The sequence below is a fragment of the Natator depressus genome, chromosome 8 (assembly GCF_965152275.1).
Source record: "Natator depressus isolate rNatDep1 chromosome 8, rNatDep2.hap1, whole genome shotgun sequence".
NCBI classification, from domain to species: Eukaryota; Metazoa; Chordata; order Testudines; family Cheloniidae; genus Natator; species Natator depressus.
In genome coordinates this window covers 14,933,167-14,958,978 of record NC_134241.1, presented here as the reverse complement: position 1 = coordinate 14,958,978, position 25,812 = coordinate 14,933,167, and the positions used below count along the sequence as shown (strand labels likewise).

At 43.4% G+C, this 25,812-nt stretch overlaps 1 protein-coding gene across 1 annotated transcript in view; it reads right to left on the bottom strand.

The window, feature by feature from the left end:
* SLC22A4 (solute carrier family 22 member 4) overlaps positions 1 to 25,082 on the bottom strand; it is a 53,025-nt gene extending 27,943 nt beyond the window's left edge. Inside the window, exons 1-3 of the mRNA XM_074960483.1 lie at positions 24,173 to 25,082; positions 15,093 to 15,196; positions 10,559 to 10,713 (exon numbers count right to left, since the gene is read on the bottom strand). Coding sequence (XP_074816584.1) covers positions 10,559 to 10,713; positions 15,093 to 15,196; positions 24,173 to 24,565 — 652 coding nt within the window. The 5' untranslated portion in view covers positions 24,566 to 25,082. The remainder of the gene's footprint in view (positions 1 to 10,558; positions 10,714 to 15,092; positions 15,197 to 24,172) is intronic.
* Between the last annotated feature and the right edge of the window lie 730 nt (positions 25,083 to 25,812).

Here is a 25,812-nt window from a genome sequence, read left to right as displayed (position 1 = left end):
TGGGTCACTTTATTATTAATCATTGCCCACTTATTCCTATTCTTTGCATCCTCTCTCAAGACAGGAGAGTCTCAACTTTCTTATACCATGGACCACATTTCAATAAACAGATGGTCATGTGGACACATCACCTCCTATTGCCAACATGCAGATCACTTTCCCACTAATCTGTGATCATGTAACATCCCTCTAGCAACTCCAACAGTGACTTTCAATGTAGAATAAAAGCATCTATGTCTGGCCACATGCAGCAGCTCGGTGAGAACTGAGTAAATAAACAGAGCGTGCCTATCTCTGTCCTTGTAAAGTGCTGGAAAATGCAGTGGAAAGAAGGAAATGGGAGAAAAGAAGAAAACCCCGCCTCTTCCCAGCAGCTCCAAAGGCAAAAATTTTTATGAAGTCACGAAAGAGGATGTGTTGCAACACCCCATCATTGCACCAAGACTGTGCTGAGACATTGCATCAATAAAGTCATGCTGAGTCATGAACTGCTGAGTCATGAACATGCAGTGCTGGAATGTCATACTATCATCATTTTGAGTCACTCCGCTAGATGATGGAAGTGGTTATCCAAGATAAAATACAACTGAGATATTGCATAAGGCAAAGAGGGGAGAAATACCCTCGCAGTTCAGACTAGTTCAGTGATTAGCAGTACTGTTAATGGCCTGCACAATTAATATAATAAGTAGCAAAAAATAAAATTAACTTTAGCCAGGAAACTGGACAGAATTTTGTTGTTTTTATTAATTTTTCACAATGCCTTATCTAGGAGAGATTGTGTCGTCTTTGGAGCTTAAAATAGATCACTTATAACAAACACCAGCTTTCGGGAACTGAATGTTCTACTAGGAGTGAATCTGTTTCCCTTTTTAATGATCTTCCAATTTAAGAGTTATCACATAATCCAGTTTTGAAAGATCCTGAAGAGAAGCAGGTCTGTGGATTGAAATTAATGGACAAACTGACATGAATTCTCCCAGGTAAAGGACTGCAAGTTTGTACTGAGGTTGGATCAATCTATAATTTCGTTTGGGAAGAGAAGGACTGCAATATGAAGACAATAACATGATCATAAATTGAAGGACATCAATAATAAAAATAATATCTTGTAATAGAGTTACAGTTCAAATAACCATGCATCCCTAAATCAAAGCAAATTTTTGACAGCGGGCTCATTCAGCACACACATTGTGCCAATGTGATACCTAGTCCTTTAGAGAGAGGAACAGTGTAAGCCTTCAGTTACCTAGTTCTTTTTCCAATAAAATGCCTAGCCTTCTCTTAAAGTCTGTGCATAACAATTCTACCCCATCTCTCACATGGTCCTCAGACATTTCCTTTCCATTAGGGGCATTAGACTCCTTTACTCACTGAATATGATGTGGACTCAATTAACAACATCAAGCAGACAGATACAAAGGTGTAAGGGAGTTTAGGCAGTTATGTAGTTCATAAAAGTGCATTGTAATATTGCCTAAAAGCTATTGTGGAAGAAATGCACAAGGTCTATTTATGAGCTGCATTTATTTATGAGACTGACTCACCTGAGCAAGCGGCTCATGAATAATTCCTCATTAAGCAATTTCAAAAAGTATCTTCTCCACCTTTCATGTTTTTGTTTTTTAAAAAGAGCAAAGTTATAATCTTCTCCCCTGGTTGTTGTTTGTTTTGTGTCTTTATGAGAAGTTCGGTATTTAAAAAACAATGAATTATGGGGTTTAAACATTTTGTTAAAAATGCCTAGAACCTTAAGATTTGTGATAATCCAAAAATAAGATCTAATATAAGATTAAGTCTCTCAGGTACATTTATATTCCTTCCCGCCAAAAGAGAACAATTTGAGGGCATTACCAAAATGCCTGTACAAATGAAGTGTATTTTTATAGTCACATAACTTGACCACAAAAAATCTGGTAATCATGGAAGGTAATAGAGGCCTGAAGCTAAGGAAGGAAAGAAAAAGTTCTTGTAGAAAAAACTTTCCAGGGAGACAGCTGAAGGACATAACTGCAGAAATTAATCAAAGGTTCAAAAAGAAATTATTCCCACTAATGCAAAGAGCAGTCCTGTGAAATGCAAACGAACACATTGGATGAACCAGCTGTTTTTTCAGGCCGTTCTATAATAGTGTCTACGTTTTGAGCAGGAAAGTTAATATTTAATGATTTCTAGTCATACAATTTGATTTTAGATGACAAATGAAAGGAGAGATTCTTGGAAAGGTGCGCACTTTACAAAACAATATGACTATTTAGTTACTGTGGCTAGGTTGTAGGATACTGAACTTCAAATGGCTGCCTTACACATCCGTGGGTCACTCTTCCTCTCTAGAAGCTCAACTTAAAGCAACGTCTCGAATGAACACAAAACAAGAGGAAACCTTTTGCTGTATAGTCCTATCTGATGCAGCCCCTCCCCCTCCAATCATCCTGGGATGAAAGCTTCAGAGGCAGCAAGCCTGTAAACAAATCCTAAGAGCAGAAGTCCATATTCATTTTTCATAATCAGATTTTCTTGAGGAACTAGTGATTTCTTAAGGAGCTGGAAAATACATAATATTTAATGAGGCTCCAACTCAACATCACAGTCATTTAATATAGTTGCTTCTTGAAGCTAATTAATCTGCCTTGCAATGGAGGCAGGTCACCCTTACAGTGTTAAAAGAAACCTTCAACATGCTATAAGAAACTTAGCAACATTCCATGACTCACAGGGACACCTAGTACACTTCCATCACCCAAGTCACTTAATCACTTCTCACACACTGATCATCATGTCGTGGTGGAAGTGAATCCAACCAGGATTCAGTAGAGACAGTAAAATAGTTTTTTGCCACCTAAAAATTATCCATGTACAGATGGATGTAAAAGAACATTGATCTAAAACTATTTTAGGAGACACAACCCTGTCTCCTAACAGTGGATAGCTAACTTCACACACAAATGCACATGCACAGAGAGAGTTTAGAAACAGGATGGATTAAACAGTAAAACAAGACATAACATTCTAATTATCTTCCCAGAACTAGATTGCTCTCTTGTACTGGTTAATCTTCATGAAATACTGAGGAGAACAAAACCAGGTACACTGTCAGTTTGGAAGCCAATTACCCAGCTTACATGCCGAGAGGTTATACAGTTAAAAACCATTTAAGGTTACCTAATCAGCACCTAAACTCACAAAGTCTAGTAGATGGGTTTTATGTAGGAATACTTATCACTAGAGAACAAACACAACTCCCGTTAATCACCGTGTCTCCAAATTAATCCACAATATTGTAGGTTAAAAAGAGACCCAACACATTTTTCTAAAAGGATTTTCAGTTCAGCAAATGCATTGACTTAGAGACCACTGAGCAAAAGACAATCTTTTTAATAGTAACTTTACTAGCTCAGAAACCTGTCAGTGCAGTACAGCTCAGCAATGATCCATGAACTTAGATCAAAGGCCTGGCACTGCCCCTCTCGACTTCAAACAATCTCATCTGAAAGAGACTGATAGCAACCAGGACTTGGATGGGGATAAATTGTATCTCTGCTGATGGCCTGACCTACTTATCAGCACCATGCTGCTGATGGTTGTGACACTCATTAGCCATGCTGAGACACTGCCATGCCCCCTTGCACAGTACTGATTTTACATTGTGTTTTGGAACATTTAAAAGTAATGTTTCCCCGTTAGTGTTTCACAGGGATGGAAAAAGAATAGGATTAGCTGTCAGTATGTGGTTTTAACTGAAATTATCATGATGCTAGTGTCAAAATGGCATCTCAGTTTAACACAGAAACATTTTTTTAAAAGACATCCCTATTTCAAACACCAGGCTTTGACCAAGGAGGCCTGGTTTGTTTTTCAACCAGCGGGACAATCCACTTATACTTATTAGCAAGAATTGAAGAATTCTTCTGCTTCTGAGGAGTTGAAAGTAGATCCAAGAAGGGAGATGAGGAAGAGGAAATTAGATCTTCTCCACAACTTATTTTTCCCTGTGTGAGCCAGGAACCCCTTGGTGCAAATCAGCAGAGGGCAGAAGGGGCAGCCAGGGGTTTTATATGGATCCCCTGAGTCGGATATATACATAACAATTCACTGAAAAGTGGCATGTAAGGTCTCTGTCGAGAGCCAGGTGCCCACTAGTTGACATAATCATTGTGAAATATATGTACGGATAGTATTTAAGGAGGTATGTATCTATACTGGAAGTTATGTTCTTAAGGTCTTTGATTTAAGACAGGTCACCAAAAGGTGACATAGCTTGGAATGTTCCTTTCAGGCAGGAGGCAACAGACACCCATTTCCCTGTTTAGCCATATGAGTATGGTGTACTGTAAAATGAGAGACTGCAAAATCTACAAGAAAGGAAATCTGTAAGATGAAACATGCAGCAGTGGGTGTCTTGATTATAAATAAAGGCAAAATGGTGGGACAAGTATATCTTGGGGCAAAGAAACATACATAATCCTTCACCTGAGAGGCAAGCTGACAGCATACTTGTCTTATGAAAGGAGGGTCACAGCCAAGCCTGGTTGTAAAGCACTGCAAGGATTTTGGGTGAGCAATCTTCTACAAGACATGAGAGTATTTTGTTAATTGAGTCAAGGCTCTGGAATGTGTGTTATGATTTTCTTTTATATGTAACCATTTCTTTCCAATACTTCTACTTCCTACTTCTTGAATCTCTAATCTTTGTTAAACAAACTTGTACTTGATTTCACTATAAACATATCTAAGCAGTGTGTGTAAAGCAGAGCAGTGATCTGAGGGGCAACAGGTAAACTGGGTTGCATTGTTTCTTTGGATGCAGCATCTCTCTCAATACCGAGTGGACCAGGGGCTGGATATGCCAGGGAGATACTCGGAGGGCTCGAGGGCCTATTGCTAACCTGCAGAGTAACATGGGGCCTGCCAGGCCAAGAGGAGAGTGCTTGTGTTGCCTATGGCTGCTGGAGTTGGGGAGCTGACCCATGGCAGGCACAGACAAGGCTTCCTCATGCTAAGGGCAGGTGGCAGCAAGTTGCCTCAGAACCCTGGAGGCGTCACACCCTGCACCTCTATTAGGAGACCAATCTCACAATTTAAGGTTGTCTTTTACTAGCAGTGGTACACAGATGTCTTAGAAATGGATACTTGAGACACAAAATAGGTTCGAAGGCCACATTGTGCTGTTGAGAGAAAGTGCCCGACAGAGGTGAATGAGATTTTGTTTAATAAAAAAAAAAGAAAAAGAAAAAAAGTAACTGGCCTCTGGAACAAATCACTAGTTCACTTGTCTCCCCGCTTCTTGATTATGAGAATGTTGACAGCACAGCAGCAAGATATTTTACTTCGACATGTCCCTTAACAGTTTTTGGTTAGGTCAAGTGAGATTGCTTGAGAATATTCAGTAAAGTGTCCCTAGGAGATAACTTTCCACAGTCAGTTAAATTAGGGCCCACTGACTTCAGCAGGCTATGGAACAAGCCCTTAGAGAGGATGCCATGCAAGTCTGAAGTATCTATCACACTGTTCTCCAGTGGATTGAACCCTTAAGGACACTAAACTTTCTAAACTACTGCATGCCACAAGAGGCCACAGCAATGGTTCCCTTAACCCACCCAGCAATATTGTTAATCTATCCAACTATACTCTTAGCCCAGCAGAAGAATCTGTCCTATCTCGGGGCCTCTCCTTCTGCCCCTCCACCCCCACGAACATGATACAGTTCTGTGGTGACCTGGAATCCTATTTTCGACGTCTCCGACTCAAGGAATATTTCCAACACACCTCTGAACAACATACTAATCCACAGAGACCTTCCTACCAAGACTACGAAAAGAAGGATTCTGGGTGGACTCCTCCTGAAGGTCAAAACAACAGACTGGACTTCTACATAGAGTGCTTCCGCCGACGTGCATGGGCTGAAATTGTGGAAAAGCAGCATCACTTGCCCCATAACCTCAGCCGTGAAGAACACAATGCCATCCACAGCCTCAGAAACAACTCTGACATCATAATCAAAAGGCTAATAAAGGAGGTGCTGTTGTCATCATGAATAGGTCGGAATATGACAAGAGGCTGCTCGGCAGCTCTCCAACACCACTTTCTACAAGCCATTACCCTCTGATCCCACTGTGGGTTACCAAAAGAAACTACAGCATTTGCTCAAGAAACTCCCTGAAAAAGCACAAGAACAAATCCGCACAGACACACCCCTGGAACACCGACCTGGGGTATTCTATCTGCTACCCAAGATCCATAAACCTGGAAATCCTGGGCGCCTCATCATCTCAGGCATTGGCACCCTGACAGCAGGATTGTCTGGCTATGTAAATTCCCTCCTCAGGCCCTACGCTACCAGCACTCCCAGCTATCTTCGAGACACCACTGACTTCCTAAGGAAACTACAATCCATCGGTGATCTTCCTGAAAACACCATCCTGGCCTCTATGGATGTAGAAGCCCTCTACACCAACATTCCACACAAAGATGGACTACAAGCCGTCAGGAACACTATCCCTGATAATGTCACGGCAAACCTCGTGGCTGAACTTTGTGACTTTGTCCTCACCCATAACTATTTCACATTTGGGGACAATGTATACCTTCAAATCAGCGGCACTGCTATGGGTACCCGCATGGCCCCACAGTATGCCAACATTTTTATGGCTGACTTAGAACAACGCTTCCTCAGCTCTCGTCCCCTAATGCCCCTACTCTATTTGCGCTACATTGATGACATCTTCATCATCTGGACCCATGGAAAAGAAGCCCTTGAGGAATTCCACCATGATTTCAACAATTTCCATCCCACCATCAACCTCAGCCTGGACCAGTCCACACAAGAGATCCACTTCCTGGACACTACGGTGCTAATAAGCGATGGTCACATAAACACCACCCTATACCGGAAACATACTGACAGCTATTCCTACCTACATGCCTCCAGCTTTCACCCACACCACACCACATGATCCACTGTCTACAGCCAAGCTCTACAGTACAACCGCATTTGCTCCAACCCCTCAGACAGAGACAAACGCCTACAAGATCTCTATCAAGCATTCTTACAACTACAATACCCACCTGCTGAAGTGAAGAAACAGACTGACAGAGCCAGAAGAGTACCCAGAAGTCATCTGGGTCAGGACAGGCCCAACAAAGAAAATAACAGAACGCCACTAGCCATCACCTTCAGTCCCCAACTAAAACCTCTCCAACGCATCATCAAGGATCTACAACCTATCCTGAAGGACGACCCATCCCTCTCACAAATCTTGGGAGACAGGCCAGTCCTTGCTTACAGACAGCCCCCCAAGCTGAAGCAAATACTCACCAGCAACCACACACCACACAACAGAACCACTAACCCAGGAACCTATCCTTGAAACAAAGCCCGTTGCCAACTGTGTCCACATATCTATTCAGGGGACACCATCATAGGGCCTAATCACATCAGCCACACTATCAGAGGCTCGTTCACCTGCACATCTACCAATGTGATATATGCCATCACGTGCCAGCAATGCCCTTCTGCCATGTACATTGGTCAAACTGGACAATCTCTACGTAAAAGAATAAATGGACACAAATCAGACGTCAAGAATTATAACATTCATAAACCAGTCGGAGAACACTTCAATCTCTCTGGTCACTCGATTTCTGACCTAAAAGTGGTTGTTCTTCAACAAAAAGACTTCAGAAACAGACTCCAACGAGAGACTGCTGAATTGGAATTAATTTGCAAATTGGATACAATTAACTTAGGCTTGAATAGAGACTGGGAGTGGTTGAGTCATTACACAAAGTAAAACTATTTCCCCTTGTTTAGTCGTTCGTCCCCCCCCCCCCACACACACACACACTGTTCCTCAGACGTTCTTGTCAACTGCTGGAAATGGCCCACCTTGATTATCACTACAAAGGGTTTTCTCCCCCCCCCCCACCCACTCTCCTGCTGGTAATAGCTCATCTTAAGTGATCACTCTCCTTACAGTGTGCATGATAAACAGCCATTTTTTCATGTTCTGTGTATATATAAAATCTCCTCACTGTATTTTCCACTGAATGCATCCGATGAAGCGAACTGTAGCTCACGAAAGCTTATGCTCAAATAAATTGTTTAGTCTCTAAGGTGCCACAAGTCCTCCTTTTCTTTTTGCGAATACAGACTAACATGGCTGCTACTCTGAAACCCTTGAATGTGAGCCTTCACATGTGGAAGCAATTCTGCAAAATAAACCCACCCTTAATCTCGCCACTAAAATTTGCTTGGAGAGACAGCAAGTGTTCTGGTGGCACAGACTCAAGTGAATAGAAATGGGTACATTTTTCCTGTGTTATCAGCATTTTACAAGATACTCCCAACCACAGTATCATACTGAGGGACTGCCCGTTACAGATGCTATTTTCCTATGACGTGGTGTGTATTTAAAGCCACAGTATAACTAATGTAATTATTCAGATGTAACCCTGTTATCAAAGACATATTAGCTATATGCTGAAAGAAAAACGCATGCTTTCTTGGGTGTTTAAGGATTATTTATAGTGTGGCCTTTTAAAAAAATCTTATACTTCTATAATTCTACAACTTAAATCTATTTAATATGCACTGATTATGTATGAAATAGCATATGAGTTGACCACAACACTAAACAACACAATGATAAATGGATGATTAAATTAATTAATTGGCTGCCGTTGGAACGAATATTATGAAAATCATCTCATTTGCAAATCAAGCTTTGTAGTAAATGCAAAGTGAAAAAAGTCCATTCTTTTGAAATATTCGTGGTCATGCTGTACCAGCATTTTCCTTTCCAGCTCCCACTCAGTTTGCTGATGATTACAACTTAGGTGTAAACTATTTTTAATGGAAAAAGAAAAATCTGGCCTGTAACATGCCTATAATATGATTACAATGCTTCTAGTTTTAGGAAAAATAAATTTGTAAACCAAGTGAGATTAAAAATGAAAAATTATTAAATGTTTTAACTGTCTGATCAACATCTGCTTAAAACCAAAACGAGTGGTGGCACAGTGAGTGAACTATACACACTTAATGTAATCTCATTGAAAAATAAAGCAGTCAAATGGAAAAAACAGCCAAGATTGCAATATTAAAATCATTCACAGAATGTATCTAAACAAGATGGTTTATTTTAATTTCTTTCCAATTTTTTAAAGTTACAACTACAGGAAGAGTCCCAAACCTTTCTATCCATATCTTCTAGGCACCCACATAGTTTTAAAATTTAGGCTTTAAAAAACACTCAAAAACCTTGCAGTGCACAAAAAAAGCTCATTTGCTGAGACACTGGATCAAACTGACCTTGGGTGTAACATATACTGTTGACATCAGTGAAGTTTACACCAGGGATTCATTTGGCTCACTGTATGCAAAGTTGCAGCCAAGAGCAATTTGTTTCCTCCAACATATGAAATTTAGGGCGAATTGTAATCAGAATAAATATAATTTAGGATAATTCAGCATTGACTTGACTGTCAAGAATACATGCAAATCTACAGTCCTTTCAATAACTTAACCTTTGGCGAAAGGTCACAAACTTTACCTTGTTTTGCCATATGGAAGGGTCATTTTAATTTGCAACACTGTTGTTATTAAAGCAATATGATCAATGGAATCCCACACTGGCATAAGAAGGTGCAATTTCACTGAAGCCCATGGATTTACACCAAGTACAACTTTGGCATGGGACTGAAATACAGGCTGTGAAGAAGACTGCTGCTAGTGGGTGGGTCGAGTGGGCAGGGAGTGGAGGCGGCTTTTCTGAGAGCTGTTTCTTTGGATAATAGGCCTTGAACTATTTCCACAGCTCTGTTTTGTTCTCTAGAGAGATAGGAAAATGAAGGGCGAGGGTTTCAGACCTGACTGTGCCAGAGTACGTTTTTCCATGAGCAAAGCATGAACTACTGTGTTCACAGCACTCCACGCAAGCTGGATTGAGAGAAGTTGACAAAACTAGCGAAAGTTACTTAAGTATAATAAACTTCTTTCAAATTCCTTTATCAGCAGAACATTATTGCACCTGAATTATTGGCAACGTCTCTGAATTCACCATTTGAGTAGCTCTCCGAATATGGAAGTTTGTTAAACCCCTGATTTAGCTAAGCAGTTAATCATACGTTTCACTTTAAGCAGATGCTGAAGTCTCACTGAAATCAAAAGGATTTAGGCATATATCTAAGTGATTTGCTGAATTGGGTCCTAATGCAGGTACTTAAAAAAAAGGGGGTGTGGGAATTCCTTCTCTTCCACCTCAGTTTATAAAGATATTGGGCACTGTGGTTTACAGTTTAAACTTTTTTCATTATTATTTAAAAGTCTTTTAAAATACTCTTTCCGTCTAAGACAATAAAATGTACATTCAGCATATAACTCATGCTTGTTTACAGAGATTCCTTAATTTTTTCAAGAAAATATCCTAGTGGAGTAGATTGAGGATTATGCATGGTGGAGAATATGACAGGCTCTTATCAAACGGTCTGCTTGGAATTAAAAACTAAGTCATTCACCAGCACACTCAGCAAGCATTTAATGTAACAGACATGTTCATACCCAGAATGAAGGCCACCACGTAGTTCGAGATCTGTCCCATGCCAACTATAAGAAACAGCACTGTGAACATCTCCCAGCTGGTAGAGAAGACCTGCACAAAACTGAAGCCAGTCTGTACTGCCATGGTTGCAAAGAGAATATTCTTCCTGCCAAACCTTTTGCAAAAACAAGGAGAGGAAAGTTATATTTAAAAAAAAAAAAAAAAACAGAATAAAAATAATTTCAAGGTGCATGGCTAGGCAATACAGACCTAGCACATTCATCCCACTCAAAACCACATAGTTTATCAACACGGGCAGTGCTCTATTAGGCCATCATTTTTAGGAGCATTAAAAATGGAGGCTCTTCGGAACTCAAGACATTAACAAAAATAATTCAGAAGAGCAGACATCCTAAAGAGAGTTGTTAGTATCTCTGTGACATAGATACAATTCAGCCCCCTTGTGCATATACATTATGACAGCCTTTAATTACATCATCACATACTATTTTTTCCAGATCCCATTTCTCATTCAGCATGCAGGACAGATACTGCTCACTTAATGAGAAGCTATTCAATATTTTATTTTCTCCTCACTGTTCAGTATGCAGCTCTAGGCCTTGTTCAAAGGCTACTCTGAAGACAAATTTATTAATTTCCTCCCTATAATATCTGAGTGCTTCACAAATATTATATCATCATTTCCAACCTGTCCCTGTGCCAATCTGTCTCTACCCTACTCTTGGCTCCTTGCCCCAATTCCATTCTTCCTGTCTACTGTAGGGTTGCCAACTTTGTAATATTTAAAAAACACACCCTTCCCCGAAGACCCCACCTCTTCCCCTGAGGCCACACCCCCGTTCACCTCTTTCCCCTTCCCTCTGTCGCTCACTGCTTTTCCCCTCTCCCCCCCACTCCACTCTCTGTGTGGGTCCGGAGGGACTCGTCTGCAGAGCCAGCACTGGGAATTGCAGCCACCCATTGCAGGTAGGAGGTGGCCCCGGCTGAGTAGGGACTGGCACAGGTGATGACTCAGCGCCTCCCCTACCCACAGTAACTGGATTTTGGGTCAGCAGACTTCAGGTCAAAAACCAGACACCTGGCCACCCTATCGTCTACCCAGACCCACTCTCCACTCCTTAGACTTCTCAGCCCAGTCCCACTCTCCCACTCCGGGCTCACTGTCCAAGTTCCAATCTCCTCCCACCCCAGCTCCTTGACCCTAGTCTCCATGCCAGTCTCACTTCACCTCCCAGCTCCTTGACCTAATCTCATTCTTGGAAACAAATGAACTGTTCTGGCTGAAGTTTTTTTTGTTTGTTTTTTGTTTTTTTAATAAAGAAAAGTCAGCCTACCGCAGACACCTGGCATGGCAAATTTCAACCCAAACACTTAATGTGTTTGGTCACACTATAAGCAACAGAAAAAACGGTTTCTTAAAATGGGATGTGTTGGATAACTTTAATAATAGGTAGTACAAAGAAGGCTTAATATTATTGCCCTTCTTGAAGGACACTTCTGATTTTCACATACTGGCAGAAATAGCTCAGCTCCCAAAAGTATAGAAGAGCGCACAATTTGGATAACAGCAACACAACAGCTGCAGTTATGCAAGAAATTTATCTATCTAAGGTGGTCACAGTGCCAGTAAGTGTGATAAATATACAATTAATCAGAGACCTAATCTTGCAATGCATTAAAGTCAATGGGAGCTTTGCCAGTGACTTCAGCGGATGCAGAATCAACATGCAGGAGAGTGAATCTCATAGCAGCTTATTCTGCTGGAACAATAAAACCAAGGTAGTGGAAATCTACCAATGATTTAACTATACAATCCTCTCTCCATCTTTCAGCCTCCCTCTTCTCCACTTGTTGTCTATATTACATTTCTATTCCTTTTTCTTACGGAAATATAACTGTAAGCTTACCTCTGGATTTAAAGACACACAACTCCTCCACATGCTGTTTAAGCTTGCAAAGTCAAGCACTCAAAAGTTAGGAAAGGACAGAATTAAGATTGTATCTGCAACCTTAATTTGGCCCCGATGTGCATATGGATTATGATACAGTCTTTAATGACATGAGTCTGTACTATTTTTCCACAGAATACCTGCCTCAGCCATAAGGACACACTGATCTGTATGTGGAGTTTAAGGGGCTTTTATTAGAAAGGGTGGCTACAATAGTCTCTCACTTGGAGAGTGGTTTCTGCAACAGCACAGGTGAAACTCAGAACATACAACTCTTTATTGTCAAAAATTTTGCTAAAAAGTCCTACCAGGGCCCTGACAGCAGCAAGGCAGAACAGAATTTATCTGAAATTCTGAAGATTTTCTTTTTTTTTTTTTAAAAGAGGTTTCCCACTCCACTCTTTCATCCCCCCACTAGCCTCCCCCCATGGAAATCGACTACACATAATGTATGTTGCTCTGCAGTCTGCTCTCCTGGGATCACTTTCTAGTCTCCTCTTCTTCTCAGGAAGTAATCTATCTGGGGCCTGTTGGCAAAGAACTTGTATGTCATTAAGTGATGCTTCCTCTTTACAAAGTAGGTGCTAGCAACAACCAGATGTGGGCTTGGGCTAACGCTAAGGTATCTTCACCAGCTTCATTTCTAGTTCCAAAGCCTCATTCTCCATGACAATCACTGTGGCCCTCACTGTATTCTCCCATGTGTCCTCAACTTGCGGTACTTCACTTATCACCTGGTCCAGCACTATCTGGAGCTCCTCGTCCTCCAACATGCAACCAACCTGTGGTGCGTAATTGCATATAACATTCAATATTTGTTCTCTGCTCAGTACTATTCTTTCATCAGCCAGTCACTCTTCCTTTGGATGTCCATTACCCTATCCTTTAATATTACTGCTACGATCATACCTACTCCATTCCTCCTTGCTACAGAGCCATAATACACTATCTTGTAACCCATCCCAATATCAGTGGATTTCAACCCCTTCCATTTTTACTCTTGTATGGAGATAATGTGCATTCCCCTGCTCTTCAGCATCTTGGCTACTTCTCTTGATTTCCCAGTCATTGCTCCCACATTCAAGAAAGCCAAACATGGGTCTTGGGCTCACTCCTTTAGCCACATGCACCCAGAATGCAGTAGCCTTTTCCCATTTTCCACAGCCTTCAGGAGAAGCGGTCACATGTTGCTTCCAGAGGATGCCCTAGCATTGTACTGATATACTCCCCGAAGACAAAGACCCATAGAGCATGTGTGATTGGCACAAATTTTACAAACTGGCTGTCCAGGCCAGAAGTTCTTAGTTTGAAATTGGAGTCCCTTCGCCTAGGTGGGCTCCCAACCACAGCTAACAAGCCCCATGTGTCCAGAGCAATCTGGTTAGTAGGTACTAGACACCCACCTTTCACACCCATACTTTCAGTTAAGGACCCCTCCGCAACAAGAAGACATGATAGGAGTTTGTCTGTCAGAGGCTATATCTTATGCCAGCTGCATGAGGCATTTTCTAGGGAGCGAGAGCTCATCCTCAAACCCACCATGGCAGCTCTGTGGGAGGAGGGTTGAGAGGAGTGACTTGATTATAGTGTCTATGTACCTTCATGGCGAGAAAGGTCCTAAAGGGCTCTTTCACAGAAAAAGGCATAACAAGAACTGATGGCTGGAAGCTGAAGCCAGACCAATTCAAATTAGAAATTAGGCACATATTTTTTTAACAGTGAGGCTGATTAACCACTGGAGCAAACTAACAAAGAAAGTGGTGGATTCTCCATATCTTCTTGATGTCTTCAAATCAAGACTGGATGCCTTTCTGGAAGAAAGACATTAACTAAACAAGCTTTTAGGTTTAATACAGGATTAAATGGGTGGTTTTCAATGGCCTGTGATATACAGGAGGTCAGGCCAGATTATCTTATGGTCCCTTCTAGCCTTTAATCTGAAGAATGGATCTATGAAAAATATATCTGCTCCTGATGAATCGTGTTAGGATTTACAGTAATTTAGGGTTGGCTCCACCCTTCATTTTGGATCTGCTCAGTTTGTCTCCATCAAACCCTCTTCAGTACACCGACAAAAATGGTGAATTGAGTTCAAGCCATCTCACTGCTCCTAGACTGGGTCTTCCATTATGATGTTAGATGTTTTACTCTTGATGAAACTACTTGAAGAGTATGGACAAAGAAACATCAACTGACCCTTTGTCGAATGGTCAGATACCACCACGTATGAGTACAAGGCAAATACATGTGCACTTTGCAGAGATTAGTTCTAAATTTGAAGTGCATCATTGATATTAATTCTAAAGATGCCTACTGAACAAACAGAAGAACAGAGCTGGGAATTTCAAAGAAGCTAATGGAGTAGGTGCCCAATTCCAATGACAGTCATGGGAATAGGGCACCTAACTCCCTTAGGCTCCTTTTAAAATCTCACTGTATATGACTTAGCGCCCTCATGTTCATTGAGCACAGAACAGTCTTGAAACATGCTCAGAAAGGAAGGCTTATGCTCATCTTTTTGAAAGGTAAGGTCAAGCTGTAAAATTTTAGAAGCAACAAGGCTAACCCTCTCCATGTACTTTACCTGTCTGAGAGCTGTCCTGATACAAAGGATCCCATAAGCACCCCCACAAAAAACAAGGAGGTAGTCAGGGGGGTTTTCCAGTCATCATCACATACCAGATTCCACTGCAAAAGAAAGAGCAACATGTAACATTCCCTATTTCTTAATATCATTTCACAATCATTCAGATCAAAAGATGATTTATATTAGCTGCTTAGTAACAAGTTCATTTTGAAAGTGTATGGATTTCAACACTCTTTGGTCTAATTCGACCACACTTGTTTTTCTGCCTGGGTCTGAATATCGGGCACTTCTAGGCATAGTATATTAATTAGACAGCGATGGCTCGCTATCCAGAAGCGTAGTTTACAGACAGTAAAAAAAGAAAAAAATGGAATGTCCTCTAGGGATGGGCAAAATTACAACTGACTTCATAGAAGTCAGGATAAGGAACCTTGCTCCCCCTTCAATATGGTTTCTGTAAGGCCCCAACTCTAGCTGCCTCCCTATTTGGCCCCAATTTAATCTCCCGCCCCCCGCCCCCCAGGTTCTATCAGATCTACAATGCACTCTGAGACATGTGACCACAGAGCAGACAAGTCAGAGTTTGGTGACAGCTGGGTGCAGCACAATGGTTGACACAGACACCCCTGGGAGGTGGAGGGTACTTTTGGATGTCCAACTTGAGACACCTTAAAGGGGCCTAATTTTCAGAAAGGGTTGAGCACCCACCAACGCAAATCAAGATAACCAGAGGGGGAGCCTAAATTGGGCACCCAAAGACCACCAGTTATTTTTGGCAATCTTGGCTATTGTGGCCACACAGAAAAAATGGAGATTGAGACACGTTTACAAGGTCAGAGCAGGCTAGAAAGCTGTGGGGAAGACAGGAAAGATTCGAAGAGGCTGACAAGCACCCAAACATTTCCCAACTATATGCTTGTATCATTGGCTCCCCATTACCTACCTCTTCATCTGTCCGGGGTTTTAGATTTTAAGCCCACTAGGACAGGGACTGTCTTTGCTATGTCTGCATGGCACCCAGTACAATGGGGCCCAGACCCAGACTGAGGCCCATAGACGCTATCATAATATAAAATATTCACTACTAATCTCTCCCTCTCTCCGCCCCGCCCCCCGCACATCCCCTTCACCAAACCTTTCTGACTTTTTTTCTAAATTAATGGGACTTATAGCAGCTCCATTTTCACTGGGGGGGAAAAGCATTTAGTCAAAACATTAGCTATGCAGCTTTGTTAGAGGTTTGTTCAAGTGATGATTGCAGCTACGGCACTGAGAGAGCCACGCACTAGTACAACAAGAACTGTAAATATTTCTAGTCTGACAACAGGTTATTTTCCAGGGCCCAATAGTCCCCCACTATGGGGTGTGGTGTCACGGACGTGGAAGAGGGTTTAGAGAGAGAGCAAGAGCTCCACAGCATTATCTCCTTCATAGAACCCTGCAGAAGTTCCTCCACTGGGGCATCCTAGGAGTTTGGGCTCTACATGTGCCAAAGAGGGCAGGGTGGATGGCACAGTTGATATCAGAGGCATCATAGCTTCCTTCCCCACAAAGCTGTGGGAAAAATAAGTTAGTACAATAAATGCTGAGAAATGCAACCTTACCTTGCTCTTCTGAATGGAGATCCAGGAGCAGTGGCCAGTACAGCTACTGCAAAAACAATGCTATCATGGTGCCCTGGATATACACATGGGGGGGATGGCGGGGGAGTGAGGGCAGAAGCTCTGAGAGGGCACAATCCCCCCTACACACACACACACACACACACACACACACACACGCCTGAATGAAGTAGCAGGAACAAAGAGTTTTCTGGGTCCTACAACAGTTCTTTGACTCTCACCACAAGAGCTCAGCAAGAAAAGAGTCATTTACATATGTGATGAGGTTCCTGGTTTAAAACAGGGTGGGGAGGGAGGAAGGGGGTCACAGGCTTGCGGGCAGCATGATCCCACATTTGTGAAAGTTTTCGTTGTACCTGCATTGCTCTAGTACAAGGCTTGTTGCTGTATCTAAAAAATAGTGTCAGGTTAAAAAAAAAGTCAACTCATTTCACACATTAAAAACTTTAAAATGCTTTCTGATTTAATAAGCTACAGAGCTAGTTTAGTGTTCACTATTTATTCTCGTCACTGGAATTTGTTTTGATTGGACCTTTAAACTGAGTCACTGTGGAAACATTTCTATTGATCTTCAGTTTAAGCCTATATCAACCTGATAGCGCAAGGTTTTTTAGAACGTTCATAATGATTTTCATCCCAGCCAAGTGACAACTGAGTATGTTTTTGTCACAGCACGTTCAAATAAACAAACTTGTTGAGATGTGTTTGCCAGAACTGCTTCTGAGTCCAGAGTTCACAAATATCGACTTCAGATTAGATCATTTCGCCATAAATTTAGGCTCATTAAGCATCAGATCAAAGCAATATTATCTGTACAACATAATATGAATCATGTTTAAATCTATTCCCTTACAGGAACTTGTCCTTCGGTAATGCAGTGGGTGGAGCATGAAAGATAATGCTGAGGCAATGTTTGAAAAAGTAAATAAAATCTATTCAAATGTACTATAGTTAGACAAAGAATAGCCTCCACTGAAATCTCAACGGTAGATTGTTCAGACTGTCAGCCTAATTTTCAAATGATTTAGAGGGAGAAAAAACCCACAACATTTATTTTCATACAGAATACCCCACAACTCTATTTTTATCACAGGATACCCACTCTGAATTTTTATCCTGCTCCTACTATTATGCCAGTGGGTCCTGCAGGAACCCACAGAACCCACTGCCATAATAGCAGGAGCGGGATAAAAGTTCAACACACAATGCAGGAGCGGATGGGGGTGGGTTTTTCAGGGTGGCCCCATCCAGCAGCTGCCACTCGCCGGCTGTCTAGCTCTGAAGTAAGGGTGGCAATGGGAAATAACTGGAGGAGGGGCACAAAAAATTCCAGGAATGGTAGAGGGGGAGGCAAGTGGAAGAGTTTGCGCACCACTGTAGTAGAGAACAGTCAACCAGAACGTGTTGAGTTAGCCAAAGTATTGCTGTTAATGTTATGGAAGACACATGGCTAAGTCCTTATGCAAGTCATACCGGATGACTCAAGAAATAGGCAATGTGATATTTCACATCTAGATCAGTAGATCAGATTTGGTCCCGCTGATATAACCAACATTTATTCTGATTGGCTGGCTGCTGAGTGGTCTTTGTAAATTGAATTCAGGTACAACTCCTAATGGACAGGTCTCCTCAACACAAAGACGGTCACCGTTTCTGACTCCCATTGTCAGTTCAAGCAGAGGTGGCAAGGGAATAGAACCGCCAGTGAATGGAAGGATTCTATTTTTAAGTGTGTGAAATCTAACTCTTTTCACACGCATGAAATTAGCTATCTAGTGTCATTCAATGGAGATTTACGTTCTCCCTCTTATTGGCACCAAGCCTATTAGTCTATAGTACTTTTCTGTCGACTGAACACCTACATTCTAGAATTTAGGAGAGGGTAGTAAGTGTGAATCCTACTTTTCTCTATGGAGTACAATAATTATACTATTAACAACACAACTTCATTTACTAAAATGTGACAGTAGTTGTTCTGAGATATTAGCATCTGTCCAACAGGCACATCTTATGGAGTGCCATCACCAGTCATGGAAAAGGGGAGAGGCAACAAACTACATTTCTAAACCAAACTCCTGATTTTAGAGTTTTTAAACTACCCAATTATTTTTCCTTTTCTCCCTCGCATCATACAAGGTTTCCATGGATAAACCAGATCCTTTTACTCCTTTATTGGGCCCGAACCTGCAACTTTTAAACATGAAGACTTGATTATTGCAAATAAAGTCAATTTACGATCAGCCACAAAAAATGGACTGCAGTAATTAAATTATAGTTTAGCCCTTTTGTAGATTAACTATAAACACACCTTCTGAAATATCTTAACAGAATAAAATATTCATTTACCAACAAACAAGTCATTCTGCAGAATTCCTGATCAAACACATCCAGGGGCAAAGTCCTGGCAAACTTGGAAGGAAGTTCAGTATCAAAAACTATTTAGGCAAGAGACTACATCTACAATAGCCAAATACCTCAACTTGATTACTACAAGCTAGCAAGGGCATGCAGAACAGTGAATTCTGTCTGCTGCTGGTAATAGGTGACAACTTAGGATTCACAGGTTTGCAAACCAATTACTTCTCCAAAATAATAGCAGAGATCAGTTTTATTGCTGAAAGCGACAGAGCCCTTTTAGGGGATTATCCAACTGGCCTTCCCACAGGCAACACTTTATTCTGGTACTCTATCAGAAATTACTGATTAATTTTCTTCAGTGTTCCACTGTGCTACAGGGCTCAACCTAGCATCATATAGTGCAGAGACCATAATACTTAGCGGAAACTACACTAAAAGTATCTTGAATCCACCCAGTTCATAACAAACAAATAAATGCAGTTTGAAACCTTGTTTAAAAGGCTGAGCCTATAAATCTCAGGAATGCTGAACTCATATCCAAGAATAAGAGTGAAGATCAATAGCAAGAAACTCAAGGGAAACTCAAAAATAGTCACTGGTTCTCATGACTGTATAAAGTCTGTAGTTCATAAATTTCACATGTACTGCACCAAATCTACGAAATATACTAGTGAGATTATCCCATCTAATCACAAAGATGACAGCATTAGATACTGTACTCTTAGCCATACTGCCAGCTGCCAGCATTGGGTAGATCTCATTAAATTTATTTCAGAAGTATCACTGAGAAAAATCAGCTGAGCGGGTAATCTCTGCAGGTACATTAGAATTGTGGTGGTTTGTATTCAGCTTTTTATTCAGAAGATTTTCAGCTCTGCCCACTGCTGCACATTAGACGGGTATAATTATTTTATGATGAGCCAAAGTTCCCATTTCAATTATGCACAGCTGGGAATTATGCACATCATAGTGAAGTCAATATTAAAAAGCAAGTTGATAACTGATTTCAAAGAAACAGTACTCTCCTCAGGACAGTCTGAAAACAAAAGTGTTTTACAGTAAGAGGCACTAACATTTTTAGCAGCATTAGCAATAGTGGGGAATTCTTGCCCCAAAAACCCCAGCATTGACAAGCCTAACACTACCTGTTCAGTAATGTTAGCTAGGATACACCTATTATAACAGCTCTCCAAAACATACACTGACTTCCTATTTGTTCCCAGAATCAGTTCAAAGTGGTGGCATTGATCTCCAAAGACTATGGGAGTGTCTTCACTGTAGAGTTCACTTGGATGATTGGCACCCAAGTCTGAGCACCTGGTTTAGCCTAACCCAGGTGTGAGCAGCCACACTGCAATGCCATACCCAAGTTGCTGCTGGACACTCCTCACAAGCCCACTGAAAGTGGCCCTTTGCAGCTGGCTAAAACTGCTCAGAGAGGAAGAAGAAAACTCCATGTAGATTTGGATGGGAGTAAAACTGATCTGGGTTTCAGAGTAGCAGCCCTCCCACTAGATGATAAATAAATAACCTTTTTTGTAATGACGCTGACAGAACTAAGAACGCTTTGGTGCCAGATTCCCTGTCATTATATTTCACAGTGTTCTTCCTAACCCAATGCTGACATGCGATTTGAAAGCTAACAAGCTGAGGGAAGTGGATGGGTGCCTGGCACTGCAAGGAGACTGGCTCTCATTACAGTACTCCTTTCTCCCGTCCTAAATAAGACGAAGACTCCTTCAGCATTGCCAGCGCGTCAAGTGATTTTCCTGGTCAACCATACTACAAGATACTTGCAGGAAGCATTAATCCAGTGACCACAAACGCCAGTTAGCTTTCTCCACTCAGAAAAGCTTTTCATTACAAAGTGACAGATGATAGATTTATGTGATACAGACTAACCCTTGATGCAGGACAGGGGGACTGACCAAAGTGGCTCTCCTTCCAGAATTTGGGAGTGCCCACACCAGAACAACCAAAGTCTGTTTGGCTCATTCAAGTACTAAGCTTTTACATAAACAATGTTTAAAGATAACTACACATACAGTATACTTGAGAATGGGAATTAATGATTGACTTAAGTCAGTCTGAAGGTCTACCAAGATGGAAAGTGCCCTTTCATAGCTGACCTGCAAAGGAAAAGAATTAGACTTGTGTCCTTTTTTTCCCCTTCCCCACAAAATAAAAAATTTTTGCTTTAAAAAACAACCCACACACTGGAAATGCAGGTCTCATCTAGCCTGAAGGATTATTGCAATTAGGGCCCAGCTCCTCAAAAAGTATTTAAGTGTGTAAGTCCCACTGATTTCAATAGGAGCTAGGTGCTTAAATACCTGAGGATCTCGGCCCAGATGACTAGTGAAATTACAACACACAACCAAGAGAATGAAAGCTGAGCATTTAACAGAGGAATGGATTTTAGTCAGCCTGTTCACTTAGGCATCGGTACAGTGCCAATCCAAGTAGGAGCCCAATCTGTTTTGGTCTTCTGGGTGCTATTGTAACACTACAGCTAATGGCTTACTGGTTTGTCTGTTAATACTTATTTAGTCTAACAGACATTATGGAGAATGAGTTTTTGCCACATATTTGGCACAGAGCCGTCTCAGTTAAGCCATGTGAGCTCACAATCACAGCAGAGACCCTCAAAACCTCCTCCAGCAAGGCCAATGAAGACCAAACTTCAAATTCTTGTAATTTCTAAACACAGAAGATAATCAGAAAAAGTCTGCAAAAAATTCTTTCAGTTCCTCTTTTTACATTTTAAAGAGACAAAAGGGAAGGGATTTAAAATCCAATTTAAAAAACCAATGTTTAAATGCAATTTAAAAATATTCTGCTGTCAGTTTACCATAACTGAAATATTTTGAAATGAACTGTAACATTATATAGTGCCCGAATAAAGATTTTGACTTCGAGTCAGCTAGACTCAGAACTGGCCACCAAGTCAGGTCAGGAAAGCCAAAGGCTTCTGGGCAATTGCTGTAAGCCAATGCCAAATAAAGAAGTTTCTTTAAAGCCTTCCTGTGCCAGTGCCAAACCTTTTGAACCCCGAGAGAGCATGTCAACATGGATATGGGGATGAAGCCAGGGACAGATAACAAGTAAACTAAGACAAACTGAGACTAGCAACACAGAGCAACTTAGCAACACCCAGTGGTGAGCTGGAGCCAGTTTGCACCAGTTCGCTAGAACCAGTTGTTAAATTTAGAAGCCCTTTTAGAACTGGTTGTTAAGATTTTGGCAGCTCATCACTGGCAACACCAGACACTACAACTTTAAAGGGACATCATATTGGCTATACACAGCCAGATTTACACCAGCTAAAGTGCTATCAGATGCGCAAGTAATCAGATTGGGGAAAAATAAATATTTTTCTACCCTGCAACTAATTGTGCATGGGCAATCCTGTGTCCATGTAAAGCCATACAGAAATCAAAGGGGCACCATGTGGCCACAATGGTCTGCCTCCATGGAGTCGGATTCAGAAGTGGGTCTTATTTGTAACCACAATGGGTACAAATTTTTGAGGCAAGCGTGATTTTCAAGTTGACTGGATTTCTTTAAGCACCTACAACACCTATAGCATGACTCTTCATAGCTCACTGTGTCATCCTCATAGTATGGTAGCTCCAAAGTATAGTCTGCTAAAATGGGTTAAAACATGAGAGCCAGCATAAACTTCTTTCATCTACACTAGAAGCTCTGAATAGTCTGTTGCTAACTGCTTTTTGTTTTCCATGAAAAACAATTTATGACAATCCATAGGAAAAATATCCGATTAGTCTGTGGGTTTCATAAGGTTTCTCAAGAACCAATGTCATAAGACTTGTTTATGAGTCATAGTGTTCAGTGAACAATTAAATGAAATCCTGGCACCATTGATGCCATTAGCAAAAAAATCACTGACTTCAACAGGAACAGGATTTCACCCTAGATTTCTGTTTTATCAGCTGAAGTTTAAGGTAGCAAAAGGGGTGATCTGAATAACAACACAACCAATAATATCAAGAAATTGAAACACTTGCTAGGCCACCAGAATAAGAGGGTGGAAGAAGGGAAAGAGGACAATTAAAATGTTTTCACAGCATTTTACTCTGGACTAATAATAGGACTCAATAATCAAAAGAAGCCTCCAGAATCGCCTGTTCCAAGAACCAATTGCTTGTGGCGTCAAGATTATTATTATGTTTTATTCCAAACCAAGTCCTGATGGGATCTTCAAAACAGTTTGTGTTTGGGTAACTGAAGACCATTATGTCTGGCTTGACTATAGTCTGTAATTCCACACGGCCAAATTTTAACTCCAAACTAATATCTTGGGACCAAGTTATAAAATCCTTGTGAGGATGAAGAAAACATTTTTTTTTTAAATGAAAAAACACCCCTTGAATGACACCTTTAACTATTGCAACGCTCCGATTCTACACCACACTGCTTACGCTCCTTCTGTTGTAGAACAAAACTCTAGGGCGTGCATTTTAATTGAAATAAAAGCCATGGAAATGTCAATCAACAATGATCACGGACTACAGACCACAAATCAGCACAGTGCCGGCCTGGGGATAGGGAAGGAAGTTAGCAGCAGTTTGCACGCTGCGGATCTCCGTGCCGCCCCCTTGCAACTCCCCTGGCGTGACTGCTGTTGCTTTATAGTGTTGTCGTGTGTGTGTGTGTGTGAGAGAGAGAGAGAGAGAGAACGCATGCGTTGCTACAAAAACACCCAGTGTCTGCACGTGTCCGAGGCCGCGTGGAAGGGCAGGAGATCTCTTGCACCAGCTTTTAAATTCACCGCTGAAGACAACGGCGCTGCGAGGTGGAGGCGCAAACCCCGTGGGTGCGGAACGCTATGTCACTGCCGGCGGCAGAGCTAAACCGCAGGGATGGACTCGCACAGCGGCCACGCCTGCCCGGGAGGGCCCTCGCCGGAAGGGCAGGCAGGGCTGCGGGGCAGGAGATGCGGACGCAGAGGCGCATCAGCGAGCTTAGGCAAGCGCATTACACAACACGGGCACCGCGCCGCCCACACCACGTCCCCTGCTCCGGCACCCACATCCCAGCCGGGCCAGCCTCCCTCTGCCCCCCGCCCGGGCGCACCTCGGTGACGATGGTGGAGCGGTAGATCTCCCGGCTGTACTCCCAGCCGTCCAGGCACTTCTCCTGCTCCAGCTGACTCAGGTCCACGTCCCGCCCGGGCTGCAGCCCCAGCGCGGAGAAATTGGCCAGCGACTCCAGGCGGTAGCGGCGGCACCTGCTGGGCCCCTCCCGGCCGCCCTGCAGCTCGCGGGGGATGCTGGCGTTGAGCCACTCGCGGCTCAGGTTGGCGCTGGGGGGCACCCGGCAGCGGTGCTCGGGGGTGCCGGCCAGGAAGACGGCGGACATGCCGTTGAAGCCATTGGGGATGATGCTGGCGCTGAGCAGGAAGAAGATGAGGCGCTGGAAGGGGCCCCACTCGCCCAGGAAGGAGATCAGCTCGTCGTAGTCCCGCATGCCGGCGGCGGGCGCGGGCAGAGCGTCCCCCGCCAGCTGCGCGCACGGCACCGTCTGGACATGTGGCGCGGCGCCCTCCGCACCCGGCCTCGCCTGTCACCTCCGCGGAGGTGGGGTCTCCCCGGCTGGCTCCTCCTCTCCCGTGCGGCCGCGGCTTGGGGACCGCCTCGCCTTGGATAACCCTCTGCCCGGAGCCGTGCTCTCCCGCGCAGCGCGGCTGGGCCGCTCGCACGTGCGCGCTTTCTTCTCCTCCTCCTGTGTCTTCCCCTCCCGGCCGGGACACCGGGCTCTGCCGCCGGGGAGTCTGCCCGGGGGGGAGCCAAGCAAGGGGACCTGGAGATGCCGGGCTGGGGGGACCCCTCTAAGGCAGGCAGCGGGGGAGCTGCAGGGGTGTGGGGCAGGGCAGCCCTGGAGGCAGTGCTTAATTTGTGCCAGGGCTGAGCCCCCCAGCACCTCTAGGCTTGGCAGTTCCTAGCCCCAGCACCTCTGGGCGTGCTGCATCAGTGATGCAGGAACTGCAGGGAGGGTGGGAGGAGCTCTCTAGGGCAGGCTGATGGGGGAACTGCAGGGGGGTGAGGGAGCTCTCTAGGGCTGGCAGAGTGGGAGCTGCAGGGAGGGTTGGGAGGAGCTCTCTAGGGCTGGCAGAGTGGGAGCTGCAGGGGGTGAGGGAGCTCTCTAGGGCAGGCAGAGTGGGAGCTGCAGGGAGGGTTGGGAGGAGCTCTCTTTGGCTGGCAGAATGGGAGCTGCAGGGGAGTGAGGGAGCTCTCTCTGGCTGGCAGAGTGGGAGCTGCAGGGGGGTGAGGGAGCTCTCTAGGGCAGGCTGATGGGGGAACTGCAGGGAGGGTTGGGAGGAGCTCTCTAGGGCTGGCAGAGTGGGAGCTGCAGGGGGGTGAGGGAGCTCTCTAGGGCTGGCAGAATGGGAGCTGCAGGGGGTGAGGGAGCTCTCTAGGGCTGGCAGAATGGGAGCTGCAGGGGGGTGAGGGAGCTCTCTAGGGCAGGCTGATGGGGGAACTGCAGGGAGGGTTGGGAGGAGCTCTCTAGGGCTGGCAGAGTGAGAGCTGCAGGGGGTGAGGGAGCTCTCTAGGGCAGGCTGATGGAGGAACTGCAGGGAGGGTTGGGAGGAGCTCTCTAGGGCTGGCAGAGAGGGAGCTGCAGGGGGTGAGGGAGCTCTCTAGGGCTCGCAGAGTGGGAGTTGCAGGGGGTTGGGGGCAGCCCTCTAAGGCAGGCTGAGGGGGAGCTGGAGCAGA